The sequence below is a fragment of the Salmo salar genome, chromosome ssa14 (assembly GCF_905237065.1).
Source record: "Salmo salar chromosome ssa14, Ssal_v3.1, whole genome shotgun sequence".
Lineage (NCBI taxonomy): Eukaryota > Metazoa > Chordata > Actinopteri > Salmoniformes > Salmonidae > Salmo > Salmo salar.
In genome coordinates, this window is record NC_059455.1 from 136,030 (window position 1) to 152,500 (window position 16,471).

The 16,471-nt window shown below is 42.5% G+C and overlaps 1 protein-coding gene across 1 annotated transcript in view; it reads right to left on the reverse strand.

Annotated features, from left to right (window-relative positions):
- The window catches only part of LOC123726642 (macrophage mannose receptor 1-like), a 54,018-nt gene extending 48,835 nt beyond the window's left edge, over positions 1–5,183 (reverse strand). Inside the window, 3 exon segments of the mRNA XM_045693783.1 lie at positions 224–397; positions 1,197–1,532; positions 5,026–5,183. Coding sequence (XP_045549739.1) covers positions 224–397; positions 1,197–1,532; positions 5,026–5,092 — 577 coding nt within the window. The 5' untranslated portion in view covers positions 5,093–5,183.
- Positions 5,184–16,471: the final 11,288 nt, after the last annotated feature.

Genomic DNA, 16,471 nt, shown 5'->3' on the forward strand with positions numbered 1-16,471 from the left:
GAGAGAGAGAGAGAGAGAGAGAGAGAGAGAGAGAGAGAGAGAGAGAGAGAGAGAGAGAGAGAGAGAGAGAGAGAGAGAGAGAGAGAGAGAGAGAGAGAGAGAGAGAGAGAGAGAGAGAGAGAGAGAGAGAGAGAGAGAGAGAGAGAGAGAGAGAGAGAGAGAGAGAGATGCATCTAACAACTGTGTAGATTGACACACAGTAAGTAACAGATGTAATACTCACATTTGGATGGACAAATGCCCCACAATTCATTGTCTTGGTAGTTTGTTTCAATGGCACACCAAAGCCGTCTATCAGAGGAGTCTACCGAGGTGCAGTCTCCAAACCATTGGTCTTTGTACCGGAAAGGAAACTGACAGGGACGGCCAAACGCGTTTCCTTCGATGGTAAAGAGCTCTGAAAAGGGGATAGTGGTTACTGTGGGTACTGTATGTAGCTCAGTGTGACGTGGGGCCCCAAGGATTTTACTATATTAGTGTGTCTGCCATCTTGCCTCCCTGTGTGACCTTGTTGGGGAACACGGCCTTCTATACTAACACTCTTACGGGACTCTGGCTGTGAGTGTGTCCCTGTGTTACTGTACGTTGTGGATTCACAGGGAAAAATGACGTTTTTTTTCAATAAAATGTACTGTCTGATGAAGTTATATGTAACCTGTAAAATATACTGTCTGATGTAGTTATATGTAACCTGTAAAATATACTGTCTGATGTAGTTATATGTAACCTGTAAAATATACTGTCTGATGTAGTTATATGTAACCTGTAAAATATACTGTCTGATGTAGTTATATGTAACCTGTAAAGTATAAAATATACTGTCTGATGTAGTTATATGTAACCTGTAAAAATATACTGTCTGATGTAGTTATATGTAACCTGTAAAGTATAAAATATAATGTCTGATGTAGTTATATGTAACCTGTAAAATATAAAATGTACTGTCTGATGTAGTTATATGTAACCTGTAAAATATAAAATGTACTGTCTGATGTAGTTATATGTAACCTGTAAAGTATAAAATGTACTGTCTGATGTAGATGTAGTTATATGTAACCTGTAAAGTATAAAATATACTGTCTGATGTAGTTATATGTAACCTGCTTCTTTTGAAGTCTGTTGAGACTTGGTCCATTTTGTCCAAAATCCATTTTACAATCCTAAACAATGAGAACCTTGTGATTGTAATCCCGTACCTCTGTGGGTCCTTGAGCAGGGGCCGTCCGTTGTACCAGAGATGATCCAGCGACTCCGAGGCCCCGTGTCTCTGGACAGCACCAGATCATTGTTGTCGTTGACGTGGAGGTACAGAGTCTGTCCTTTCAGGGTGAGCAGTGTGTTGTTACTACACTCCCACTGCTGAAGGTGGCTGTTCTCATCACAGTCAGAATTCACCAGGGTACTACCCTCTGTCTTCCCAGAAACCCCAGCACACTTCCTAATGTTGGTGTAGTAGAGACGTCCCTCTGACACCCAGCGTGCCAGCTCCTGTCTAACGCCACTTGCTGCATTGAAGAGATTGAAGGGACCGTCTACAAAGAAAAATTACAACAATCACTAACCAGCATTGAAGAGATTGAAGGGACCGTCTACAAACAAAAATTACAACAATCACTAACCAGCATTGACATAATAGGCAAACATTTGAACACTTTAATTGAACCCTCTTTCATGAGGACTTTTTAACAGTCGTAGGGCTACATAAAACTGTTATAGGGCTACATAACACTGTTATAGAGCTATATAAAACTGTCATAGAGCTATATAACACTGTCAGAGAGCTCCATAAAACTGTCATAGGGCGCCATAAAACTGTCATAGGGCTCCATAGCACTGTCATAGAGCCATATAACACTGTCATAGAGCTATATAACACTGTCATAGAGCTATATAAAACACTGTCATAGGGCTACATAACACTGTCATAGGGCTACATAACACTGACATAGAGCTCTATAACACTGTCATAGAGCTACATAACACTGTTATAGAGCTATATAAAACACTTTCATAGGGCTACATAACACTGTTATAGAGCTATATAACACTGTCATAGGGCTACATAACACTGCCATAGGGCTACATAACACTGTCATAGGGCTACATAACACTGTCATAGGGCTACATAAATCCTATTAAGGCCAGGCACCACACCCTCATAGGATATTATTTTTCCTTAATCAATATCACAATCAACTTTTACCAGTCGAATGTAAACACAAATCTACTACTTTTAAGTATAAAGAAAATCTGCAGTATGCTATTAACATATGCAAATTAGGCATTCTCAATAAATATGTGCATATTTGCATATGGTGGAAATCCATTTTTCTGGACACTGGATGAAGTCAGACTAAATATTTAGTTTTTTGTTTTGTTAAGACACTCCAGAACCGGACTTGTTCAGAGCAGATACTGAAAACCAACTTAAAAGATACCAAAAACAATTTAGTCCAATCAATGTTGGTAAAAATCATGTGGCAATTCCTTGGAACTGATTTCTGTGTGTGTGTGTGTGTGTGTGTGTGTGTGTGTGTGTGTGTGTGTGTGTGTGTGTGTGTGTGTGTGTGTGTGTGTGTGTGTGTGTGTGTGTGTGTGTGTGTGTGTGTGTGTGTACTTGCGCAACAATGAACAAGCTAAGTTAGCTAGCTAGTTAACATCAGCTTACGAGGTTACATCCAGGCTACGTATTGAACTTCCTCTCAGGCCAGTGGAAAAACATAGTAACGTATGGTTAGATCAGACTCGCTGTTTCTCTCGTTCAGGTGTTGACACAGAGGGGCGCTGTTGCCCATGCTAGGATGTTTTCCGTGGGAGATACATTCAGCCACTTGTGAATTGAATGAAAATTGTGAAAACACAGAGAGACTAAAGATAAAAATGATAAAATAATGTATTTTTTTGTTGGTAAATTATTTGGTGAAGCGTGGCTTCCCTTGGCATCCATGAATACACGTCATTGCCCACACATACAATACAATTGTCTGTAAGGTCCCTCAGTCTAGTAGTACATTTAAAGCACTGATTTAACCACAAAGACCAGGGAGGATTTCCAATGCCTCGCAAATAAGGGCACCTATTGGTAGATGGGTAAAAAAAAAAATAGCAGACATTGAATATCCCTTTGAGCATGGTGAAGTTATTAATTACACTTTGGATGGTGTATCAATACACCCAGTCACTACAAAGATACAGGACTCCTTCCTAACTCAGTTGCCGGAGAGCAAGGAAACAACTCAGGGATTTCACCATGAGCCGAATGGTGACTTGAAAACAGTTACAGAGTTTAATGGCTGTTATAGGAGAAAACTGAGGATGGATCAACAACATTGTAGTTACTCCACAATACTAACCTAAATGACAGAGTGAAAATAAGGAAGCCCACAGAGAATAAAATATTTCAAAACATGCATCCTATTTGCAGGCACTAAAGTAATACTGCAAAATATGTGGCAAAGAAATAAATGTTTTCTCCTGAATACAAAGCGTTATGTTTGGGGCGAATCCAACACAACACATCACTGAGTACCACTCTTCATATTTTCAACAATGGTGGTGGCTGCATCATGTTATGGGTATTTTAATTTAATTTTTTTATTTAACAAGGCAAGTCATTTAAGAACAGATTCTTATTTACAATGACGGCCTACCATGGCCAAACCAGTGCACCGCCCTATGGGACTCCCAATTACGGCCTGGATTTCAACCAGGGACTGTAGTGATGCCTCTTGCACTAAGATCTAGTGCCTTAGACCGCTGGGCCACTCGGGAGCCCACTCGGTATGCTTGTAATCGTTAAGGACTTGGCAAAACTCAGAAACTTTTTGTCAAAAAATTATGCAGAAAATGTATCCATGCTTTTGACACTTCTAGATTACTGGAATGCTCTACTTTCCGGCTACCGGGATAAAGTACTAAATAAACTTCAGTTAGTGCTAAACACGGCTGCTAGAATCTTGACTAGAACCCCCAAATGTTATCATATTACTCCAGTGCTAGTCTCTCTACACTGGCTTCCTGTTAAGGCAGATTTAAAGGCTTAACTGTTAACTTACAAAGCATTACATGGGCTTGCTCCTACCTATCTCTCTGATTTGGTCCTGCCGTATATACCTACACGTACACTACAGACACAAGACACAGGCCTCCTTACTGTCCCTAGAATTTCTAAGCAAACATCTGGAGGCAGGGTTTTCTCCATGTGAGACACAGACTCTGTCTCGACCTGTAAGTCTTTACTTTTTTTGAAGAATCATCTCTTCAGTAAGTCCTATGACTGAGTGTTGTCTGGCCCAGGGATGCGAAGGTGAACGGAAAGGCACTGGAGCGACAAACCGCCCTTGTCTCTGCCTGGCTGGTTCCCCTCTCTCCACTGGGATTATTTGCCTCTGACCCTATTACGGGGGCTGACTCACTGGCTTACTAGTGTTCTTCCATGCTGTCCCTAGGAGGGGTGCATCACTTTAGTGGGTTGAGTCACTGACTCCTTGCTGTCCCCAGTCCACCTGGTGCTGCTGCTGCTCCAATTTCAACTGTTCTGCCTGCGGCTATGGAACCTTGACGAGTTCACCGGATGTGCTACCTGTCCCAGACCTGCTGTTGTTGACTCCCTCTCTCTACCGCACCTGCTGTATCTAACTCTGAATCCTGAGGTGCTGACCTGTTGCACCCTCGACAACCACTGTGATTATTATTATTTCACCCTGCTGGTCATCTATGAAAGTTTGAACATCTTGGCCATGTTCTGTTATAATCTCAACCTGGCACAGCCAGAAGAGGACTGGCCACCCCTCAGAGCCTGGTTCCTCTCTAGGTTTCTTCCTAGGTTCCTGCCTTTCTAGGGAGTTTTTCCTAGCCACCGTGCTTCTACATCTGCACTGCTTGCAGTTTGGGGTTTTAGGCTGGATTTCTGTATAGTACTTTGTGACATTGGCTGATTAAAAAGGGCTTTATAAATACATTTGATTGATGAACAACATTCCTGTTTCAGGTGTAAACTAATAACCAATGAGATAAACAACATACCTGTTTCAGGAGCCCCCAGGGTGGTTTGAATGAAGAGCATCAGTACAGTTATCATGATGGTTGTCATGGTCCCAGTAGGGTTGTGCCTGACATACAGACCTCCTACAGCAGAGTGGAGTGTTCTGTGCGACTGGGTCTGCTATTTATTAACCATCAAGTTCTCTGTCACATGACATCTTTTTTTCTTCTCTATCAATGGATGTTGTGACATTTCAACACTTTTCTGGTGAATGGGAGGTGCACTGACACCCTCGATCAGCCAACATGTACTCACTACGTCAGGGTTTACGATTCGCTGAAAACACTGTGGTGTTGAAAATAATATATACCACAAGTCATGAGTCAATAGTCAATTTCTGGGCCCCGAATGGCATCCTATTCCGATATAGAACCCTGTGGGCCCTGGTTAAAGGTAGTGCACTACAAAGGGAATAGGGTGCCATTTAGGATGTAAATCACTAACCAATGTCTGTTCATCCCAACAGGTTAGATGGTTATTACAACAATGTAAAGTAAGCCTACATGTCATCTCATTAGCTACAATAACCAGCACAATAGGAGCATCCCAAATGGCACCCTATATAGTGAATAATAAGGTGCCATTTGGGACGCTAACCTATACCTGGCTAACGGCTAGCTGTCAGACTATATCTGGCTAACGGCTAGCTGTGAGACTATACCTGGTAACGGCTAGCTGTCAGACTATACCTGGCTAAGGGCTAGCTGTCAGACTATACCTGGCTAAGGGCTAGCTGTCAGACTATACCTGGCTAACAGCAAGCTGTCAGAATATACCTACTAACGGCTAGCTGTCACACTATACCTGGCTAACAGCTAGCTGTCAGATTATACCTGGCTAACGGCTGGCTGTCAGACTATATCTGGCTAACGGCTAGCTGTCAGACTATACCTGGCTAACGGCTAGCTGTCAGACTATACCTGGCTAACGGCTAGCTGTCAGACTATACCTGGTAACGGCTAGCTGTCAGACTATACCTGGCTAACGGCTAGCTGTCAGACTATACCTGGCTAACGGCTGGCTGTCTGTTTCATAATTGTCACTCTTTCAGGAATTTGACCCTGACCTCAGGGAGTGAAAATAGTCTAACGGCTGGCTGTCAGACTATACCTGGCTAACGGCTAGCTGTCAGACTATACCTGGCTAACGGCTAGCTGTCAGACTACCTGGCTAACGGCTAAGGAGGACAAAGATCAGCTTATGAAAACATTTCTTGCGGACAGCTCTGATTCATCCTTGAGCACACAGAAAGAGAGGGGTGTGTGTGTTTGAGAAAGAAGAAGTGGTACCATGGGGCCCCAGGGAGCTATGGCCTCTACCACCACACACCCTCGAAGACGGGAAGAACAGAGGGGACGTGATTCACCAGAACACAGGAAGCAACTGGCTGAGTGCTAAGGAGGACAAAGACCAGCTAGGTCTACTATCCTACTGGAACCTATAGACAAGCTAGGTCTGCTATCCTACTGGAACCTATAGACCAGCTAGGTCTACTATCCTACTGGAACCTATAGACCTACAGCTAGGTTAACTATCCTACTGGAACCTATAGACCAGCTAGGTCTACTATCCTACTGGAACCTATAGACCAGCTAGGTCTACTATCCTACTGGAACCTATAGACCAGCTAGGTCTACTATCATACTGGAACCTATAGACCAGCTAGGTCTACTATCCTACTGGAACCTATAGACCAGCTAGGTCTACTATCCAACTGGAACCTATAGACCAGCTAGGTCTACTATCCTACTGGAACCTATAGACCTACAGCTAGGTCTACTATCCTACTGGAACCTATAGACCTACAGCTAGGTCTACTATCCTACTGGAACCTATAGACCTACAGCTAGGTCTACTATCCTACTGGATCCTATAGACCACAGCTAGGTCTACTATCCTACTGGAACCTATAGACCAGCTAGGTCTACTATCCTACTGGAACCTATAGACCAGCTAGGTCTACTATCCAACTGGAACCTATAGACCTACAGCTAGGTCTACTATCCTACTGGAACCTATAGACCTACAGCTAGGTCTACTATCCTACTGGAACCTATAGACCCACGGCTAGGTCTACTATCCTACTGGAACCTATAGACCAGCTAGGTCTACTATCCTACTGGAACCTATAGACCAGCTAGGTCTACTATCCTACTGGAACCTATAGACAACAGCTAGGTCTAGTATCCTACTGGAACCTATAGACCAGCTAGGTCTACTATCCTACTGGAACCTATAGACCTACAGCTAGGTCTACTATCCTACTGGAACCTATAGACCAGCTAGGTCTACTATCCTACTGGAACCTATAGACCTACAGCTAGGTCTACTATCCTACTGGAACCTATAGACCTACAGCTAGGTCTACTATCCTACTGGAACCTATAGACCTACAGCTAGGTCTACTATCCTACTGGAACCTATAGACCAGCTAGGTCTACTATCCTACTGGAACTTATAGACCTACAGCTAGGTCTACTATCCTACTGGAACCTATAGACCAGCTAGGTCTACTATCCTACTGGAACCTATAGACCTACAGCTAGGTCTACTATCCTACTGGAACATATAGTGAAATGTGAAATATAGGACAACAGCAATGGAAACTTCAGGACTATCAACCATCTTCTCATTTGTTTGTTAATAGTCTATATGGCTAAAGCAAAGCCAATAACACAGGATGATTAACACCAGTGCATTTGCTTCAACGGATAGAGTGATAGATTGGTACTGATTAATTGATAGAGTGGTAGATTGGTACTGATTAATTGATAGAGTGATAGATTGGTACTGATTCGTTGATAGAGTGATAGATTGGTACTGATTCGTTGATAGATTGGTACTGATTCGTTGATAGAGTGGTACTGATTCATTGATAGAGTGGTAGATTGGTACTGATTAATTGATAGAGTGGTAGATTGGTACTGATTCATTGATTGAGTGGTAGATTGGTACTGATTCATTGATAGAGTGATAGATTGGTACTGATTCGTTGATAGATTGGTACTGATTCGTTGATAGAGTGATAGATTGGTACTGATTCATTGATAGAGTGGTAGATTGGTATTGATTCATTGCGTCAACGCTTACTGTGCACAAAGACAGAGCTGCATTATCATCAAAACCACAGTTGGGCAATATTCAGGCAAACGCAATTCTCGGAAACAACCAATAATACAGGGACCCCACCCACACAGCAGAGAAATTCATAAGAAATGCGTGATGCTCTCTCATCTATCAGTATCACTTTCCTTTATGTGTCGTCTGATTTCCCACTACATTATAGGTTGTTCTTAGAATTGTGTCTGACTGAATATTGCCTAACTGTGATATGGACGATGATGCAGCTCTGTCTTTGTGAGTCTAAAGCGTTGAGGTGGACACATAACATCAGTACTGGAGACACAACATCCTGATATGAGATTGACAGTTGTTGGCCTTTCATAACATTGACTAAAAAGCTTTTTAAAAAAGCTAACCTGACTGATACCTTTAAGCCAGTAGTTAAAGTAGAGGACAGCTAACCTGACTGATACCTCTAAGCCAGTAGGTAAAATAGAGGACAGCTAACCTGCCTGATACCTCTAAGCTAGTAGTTAAAGTAGAGGACAGCTAACCTGCCTGATACCTCTAAGCTAGTAGTTAAAGTAGAGGACAGCTAACCTGACTGATAGCGCTAAGTTAGCTTTGGGAAACAACATTGAGAGACTTTGTATTGGTTGGACTCCCTGAGTTGTGTATCGTTCTGGCAACGGAAAATAACCCGACCACAATATAGCCGCTACCCCAATAAAATGTTTCCTGTCAACAAATGTATAATCTCTAAGAGCTCTTCTTACCAGATGTAAAGTGAAATGTGTCCATCGCTATCAAATCAAACAGATCAAGAGATATCATTTGCCGTTATAGTGCCACCGTTTGGTCGATCTGAATATGCTTGCATATGTTAATTCTTGACAGTGTTTGGAACATGTGTACCAAGTTTTGTTACAATACCAATATTATTGTCTGATTTATATGCATTTATGTGCCAGGTCACGCCAATCTGAATGTTTATTGGTCAATATTGTTTTAGGTCTGGAAAATGTTGAGAGACATTGGTCCATAGATGCTATATATCAAGTTTTGGTATTTTGGGGATATTTTATTAGGATCCCCATTAGCTGTTGCAAAAGCCGTTTGGCCGTTTCATGCATGTTAACATTAGAAGCCTACTCCCTAAGTTTGTTTAACTCACTGCTTTAGCACACTCTGCCAACCCGGATGTCTTAGCCGTGTCTGAATCCTGGCTTAGGAAGACCACCAAAAACCATAACATCTCCATCCCTAACTTTAACATTTTCTGCCAAGATAGAACTGCCAAAGGGGGCGGAGTTGCAATCTACTGCAAAGATAGCCTGCAGAGTTCTGTATTACTCTCCAAGTCTGTACCCAAACAATTTGAGCTTCTACTTCTAAAAAATCACCTTTCCATAAACAAGTCTTTCACTGTTGTCGCTTGCTATAGATCACTCTCTGCCCCCAGCTGTGCCCTCGACACCATATGTGAATTGATTGCCCCCCATCTATCTTCTGAGCTCGTGCTGCTAGGTGACCTAAACTGGGACATGCCTAATACCCCGGCCATCCTACAATCTAAGCTTGATGCCGTCAATCTCACACAATTATCAATGAACCTACCAGGTAGAACCCCAAATCCGTAAACACGGGCACCCTCATAGATATCATCCTAACTAACTCGCCCTCCAAATACACATCTGCTGTTTTCAATCAAAGATCTCAGCGATCACTGCCTCATTGCCTGCATCCGTAATGGTTCTGCGACCAAACGACCACCCCTCATCACTGTCAAACGCTCCCTAAAACACTTCTGCGAGCAGGCCTTTCTAATCGACCTGGCCGGGGTATCGTGGAATGACATTGACCTCATCCCGTCAGTAGAGGATGCCTGGTTATTCATTAAAAGTGCCTTCCTCACCATCTTAAATAAGCATGCCCCATTCAAAAAATGTAGAATTAGGAATAGATATAGTCCTTGGTTCACTCCAGACCTGTCTGCCCTTGACCAGCACAAAAACATCCTGTGGCGTTCTGCATTAGCATCGAATAGCCCCCGTGATATGCAACTTTTCAGGGAAGTTAGGAACAAATATACACAGGCAGTTAGGAAAGCTAAGGCTAGCTTTTTCAAACAGAAATTTGCATCCTGTTGTACAAACTCAAAAAAGTTCTGGGACACTGTAAAGTCCATGGAGAATAAGAGCACCTCCTCCCAGCTGCCCACTGCTCTGAGGCTAGGAAATACTGTTACCACCGATTAAATCCACTATAATTGAGAATCTCAATAAGCATTTCTCTTCGACTGGCCATGCTTTCCACCTGGCTACCCCTACCCTGGTCAACTGCTCGGCACCCTCCACAGCAACCCGCCAAAGCCCCCACCATTTCTCCTTCACCCAAATCCAGATAGCTGATGTACTGAAAGAGCTGCAAAATCTAGACCCCTACAAATCAGCCGGACTAGACAATCTGGACCCTCTCTTTCTAAAATGATCTGCCGAAATTGTTGCAACTCCTATTACTAGCCTGTTCAACCTCTCTTTCGTATCGTCTGAGATTCCCAAAGATTGGAAAGCTGCCGCGGTCATCCCCCTCTTCAAAGGGGATGACACTCTAGACCCAAACTGCTACAGACCTATATCTATCCTACCCTGTCTTTCTAAGGTCTTCGAAAGCCAAGTTAACAAACAGATTACCGTCCACTTCGAATCATACGTACCTTCTCCGCTATGTAATCCGGTTTCAGAGCTGGTCATGGGTGCACCTCAGCCACGCTCAAGGTCCTAAACGACATCGTAACCGCCATCGATAAGAGACATTACTGTGCAGCCGTATTCATCGACCTGGCCAAGGCTTTCGACTCTGTCAATCACCACATTCTTATTAGCAGACTCGACAGCCTTGGTTTCTCAAATGACTGCCTCGCCTGGTTTACCAACTACTTCTCTGATAGAGTTTAATGTGTCAAATCGGAGGGTCTGTTGTCCGGACCTCTGGCAGTCTCTATGGGGGTGCCACAGGGTTCAATTCTCGGGCCGACTCTCTTCTCTGTGTACATCAATGATGTCGCTCTTGCAGCTGGTGATTCTCTGATCCACCTCTACGCAGACGATACCATTCTGTATACATCTGATGCCCTTCATTGGACACGGTGTTAACTAACCTCCAAATGAGCTTCAATGCCGTACAACTTTCCTTCCGTGGCCTCCAACTGCTCTTAAACGCAAGTAAAACTAAATGCATGCTATTCAATCAATCACTGCCCGCACCTGCCCGTCCGTCCAGCATCACTACTCTGGACGGCTCTGTCTTAGAATGCGTGGACAACTACAAATACCTAGATGTCATATTACAGGACCTACAGGACCTACCTATAACAGGACCTACAGGACCTACCTATAACAGGACCTACCTATAACAGGACCTACCTATAACAGGACCTACCTATAACAGGACCTACCTTTAACAGGACCTACAGAACCTACCTATAACAGGACCTACAGAACCTACCTATAACAGAACCTACCTATAACAGGACCTACAGAACCTACCTATAACAGGACCTACAGAACCTACCTATAACAGAACCTACCTATAACAGGACCTACAGAACCTACCTATAACAGGACTTACCTTTAACAGGACCTACCTATAACAGGACCTACAGGACCTACCTAAAACAGAACCTACAGGACCTACCTATAACAGAACCTACAGAACCTACCTATAACAGGACCTACAGGACCTACCTATAACAGGACCTACCTATAACAGGACCTACAGGACCTACAGGACCTACCTATAACAGGACCTACAGGACCTACCTATAACAGGACCTACCTATAACAGGACCTACAGGACCTACCTATAACAGGACCTACAGGACCTACCTATAACAGGACCTACAGGACCTACAGGACCTACCTATAACAGGACCTACCTATAACAGGACCTACACTCTTAGAAAAAAAGGTTCCAAAACGGTTCTTATGCTGTCAGTCAGCAGAAACACAGTTTCTGTGTTTTATTACAGTAAACTATACCTTTTTTTACGTGGGTGAGGCAGATATACAGCATTTAAAAATATGTATATTATTTGTCCATGATTAGATAGTGAAAAAACTCATAGGATAACCTTTTCTTCCCAGGTAGAACCATTTTGGACTCCATGTGGAACCCTCTTTGTAAAGAGTTCTACATAGATCTCAAATGGGATCTATCTGGAACCAAAAGGGTTTCTTCAAAGGGTTCTCCTGTGAGGACAGCTGAAGAACCCTTTTAGGTTCTAGAGAGTACCTTTTTTAAAAGTGTAGACCATAAATGTTTTCCCTACAGGATATAGAAAAGAGCAGTAAACACTACAGTAAATACTAGGGTATACTGCAGTCGGCAAAAACACTACAGTAAATACTATGATATACTGCAGTCTGCAAAAACACTACAGCAAATACTATAATATACTGCAGTCCGCAAAAACACTACAGCAAATACTATAATATACTGCAGTCGGCAAAAACACTACAGCAAATACTATAATATACTGCAGTCTGCAAAAACACTACAGTAAATACTAGAGTATACTGCAGTCTGCAAAAACACTACAGTTGTCACGTCCTGGCCAGTATAAGGGTTAATTGGTATTGTAGTTTGGTCAGGACGTGGCAGAGGGTATTTGTTTTATGTGGTTCAGGGTGGTGTTTTTGTAGTAAGGGCATTTGATTTAGTATTCCGGGGGTTTTGGGCACTGTTTGAGATTCACGTATTCTATGTTTAGTCTAGGTAGTCTGTTTCTATGTTGAGTTAATTGGGGTGGACTTCCAATTGAAGGCAGCTGTGTGGTGTTGCCTTTAATTGGAAGTCCTATATTAGTTGGGTGTGTTTGTCTGTGTGTTGGTGGGAGATTGTTCTGTGTTTAGCCTTGTGCCTTGCCAGACTGTTTGTTGATCATTCGTTCTCTTTTTGTTATTTTGGTGTTCATTTTGGAATTTATTAAAAGTCAAGATGAGCATAAACATACTGCTGCGTTTTGGTCCTCCTTAACCAACGACAACCGTGACAACAGTAAATACTATAGTATACTGCAGTCGGCAAAAACACTACAGCAAATACTATAATATATACTTTAGTTTAAGTATAGTAATACAATAGTAGTTATAGTATAGTAAACTGGAAATACTATAGTGTACTACAGTAATATATGGAAAAACACTATAGTCAATTCTACAATACAGTTCTCAAAGATACTACAGTCAGCAGAAACACTACAGTCCTAAAAAACACGACAGTTTTTGAACTATTGTAATAGTAAAGTATTTATATTATAGTAAACTATAAAAAAAATTGTATGTGGGTGAGGCACATATATAGCATTTAAAAAAATATATATGATTTGTCCATGATTAGATAGTGAAAAAACTCAGCAATCTCTTTCAGAATTTCTATAATCAGTAAAAGCTCATTGACCAAAATTTCTAAAAATGCTTATATAGTGTTTTGGAATTAAATTATTCATATACACACAATCACTGTCACGTCCTGACCAGTAAAGGGGGTTATTTGTTATTGTAGTTTGGTCAGGACGTGGCAGGGGGTGTTTGTTTTATGTGTTTCGGAGTGTTTGGTTTATGTTCTATGTTAGTATATTTCTATGTTTATTCTAGTGTGTCTATTTCTATGTTTAAGTTTCTTGGGTTGACCTTCAATTGGAGGCAGCTGTTCCTCGTTGTCTCTAATTGAAGGCCCTATTTAGTAGGGGTGTTTGTTCCTGTGTTTTGTGGGTGGTTGTTTCCTGTTTTGTGTATGTTGCACATAACAGGACTGTTTACGGTCGTTTTGTTGTTTTGTTAATTTAGAGATAAATAAAAGTGAATATGAGCACTTCACACGCCGCGTCTTGGTCCCCTTTAGACGACAAACGTTACAGAACCACCCACCATGACTGGATCAATCGGCAGAGATGGACACCTGGTCGGTATTGGAGTGGATAGAGAGAAGAAACTGGACTTGGGGGCAAGTTATTGAATGTTATCGGAGCCTATCGGGGAAGAACGAGAGGCAGCCCACCCAATTTTTTTGAAGAGGGGCACACGGGTAGTTTGGCTGGGCCAGAGGTGAGCCCTGAGCAAACTCCCTGTGCTTATTGTGGTGAGCATGTGCCTGCTTCTACCACTCTCTCTCCGGTAAGCCTCCATAGTCCAGTACGTCCTGTTCCTGCTCCTCGCACTAGCGCTGAGGTGCGTGTTACTAGGCTGGCGCCTCCAAAGCCGGTCCCACGCATCAGGCCTTCAGTGCACAGTCCCCATCCTGAGCTTCCGGCGACATCCCACAGTCCGGAGCCTCCGGGGACGGCCCACAGTCCGGAGCCTCCGGAGACGCTCCTCTGCCCTGAGTCTCCAGCGACGTGCCTCAGCCCGAGGTCTGCAGCGATGCGCCTTAGCCAAGAGCCTTCTGCAGTGGTCTACAGCCATGAGCTTTCAAGGGGGGTGGGCAGGCTGGAATATGGACTAAAGCCGGAGCCTGAGCCACCTCCGTAGTTGGAGGATTGGGAGGGGGGGGTGTAGCACGGAAGCCGTCGGTGACGGTAGCCACCCACCCTCCCTTCCCTCCCTTTATTTGGGGTTAATTTTGTGTTTTTTGTTTGAGGTGCATATGGGGTCTGCACCTTTGGGGGGGGTACTGTCACGTCCTGACCAGTAAAGGGGGTTATTTGTTATTGTAGTTTGGTCAGGGCGTGGCTGGTGGTGTTTGTTTTATGTGTTTCGGGGTTTTTGGTTTATGTTCTATGTTAGTATATTTCTATGTTTATTCTAGTGTGTCTATTTCTATGTTTAAGTTTCTTGGGTTGACCTTCAATTGGAGGCAGCTGTTCCTCGTTGTCTCTAATTGAAGGCCCTATTTAGTATGGGTGTTTGTTCCTGTGTTTTGTGGGTGGTTGTTTCCTGTTTTGTGTATGTTGCACCTGACAGGACTGTTTACGGTCGTTTTGTTGATTTAGAGTTGAATAAAAGTGAATATGAGCACTTCACACGCCGCGTCTTGGTCCCCTTTAGACGACAAACGTTACAATCACACAATTATATTTGTTACTCAATGGTGGTAGTGTCAAGGTTAGAGAGCTGGGTTGCCGGTTCGAATCTCAGGACTGGTTGGGAAAATCTGTAGAGATTGAGCTGGTAACTAGCTGGTTGCCAACTATTGAGTTAACAAAGCCATCACCTACAGAGAGATGAACCTGGAGAAGAGTCCCCTAAGCAAGCTGGTCCTGGGGCTCTGTTCACAAACAGCAACACAATTAGGACAGCAACACAATTAGACCCAAACAAATCATGAGAAAACAAAAGATAATTACTTGACACATTGGAAAGAACTAACAAAAAAAATCATAGTAAACTCGAATGCTATTTGGCCCTAAACAGAGAGTACACAGTGGCAGAATACCTGACCACTGTGACTGACCCACACTTTTAAGGAAAGCTTTGACTATGTACAGACTCAGTGAGCATAGCCTTGCTATTGAGAAAGGCCTACGTAGGCAGAGCTGGCTCTCAAGAGAAGACAGGCTATGTGCAACACTGCCCACAAAATGAGGTGGAAACTGAGCTGCACTTCCTAACCTCCTGCCAAATGTATGACCATATTAGAGACACATATTTCCCTCAGATTACACAGACTCACAAAGAATTCGAAAACAAACCCAATTTTGATAAACTCCCATAGAGATAAAGAGAGAGAGACAGAGAGACACAGAGAGAGAGAGATAAAGAGAGACAGAGAGAGAGACAGAGATATTTCGATTTTTATATTTATTACATTCTACTATTTTACTATTATTTTACTACTATTTTATTGTTATTCTTTTTATATTTAATTTTGTATTATTATTCACTGCCATTTTATATTATTATCTGTTATTGTTTAAAATTGTATTACAATGTATATTGTATACATTGTTGCTTTGGCAATATTGACACAATGTTTTTCATGCCAATAAAGCAGCTCGAATTTGAAATTGAGAGAGAGAGAGAGAGAGAGAGAGAGAGAGAGATACAGCGAGAGAGAGATACAGCGAGAGAGAGATACAGCGAGAGAGAGATACAGCGAGAGAGAGAGAGAGAAAAAGAAAAGAAAAGACTAAAATAATGATTTTCCAGAGAAGATCCAGATCTCAGGGAATTAGACCAAAGTTCTCAATTGGTACAAAATATATAGAGTACTGTACACACTACAATTACTTAGGTTTAAAAATAAGCTCAACTGGACACCTTAATGAGGCAGTGAATGAACTGAGAGAGAAAGCACGCAGGGCATTCTACGCCATTAAAAAGCAAATTCAAATTGAAATACCTATTAAAATTTGGCTAAAACTAA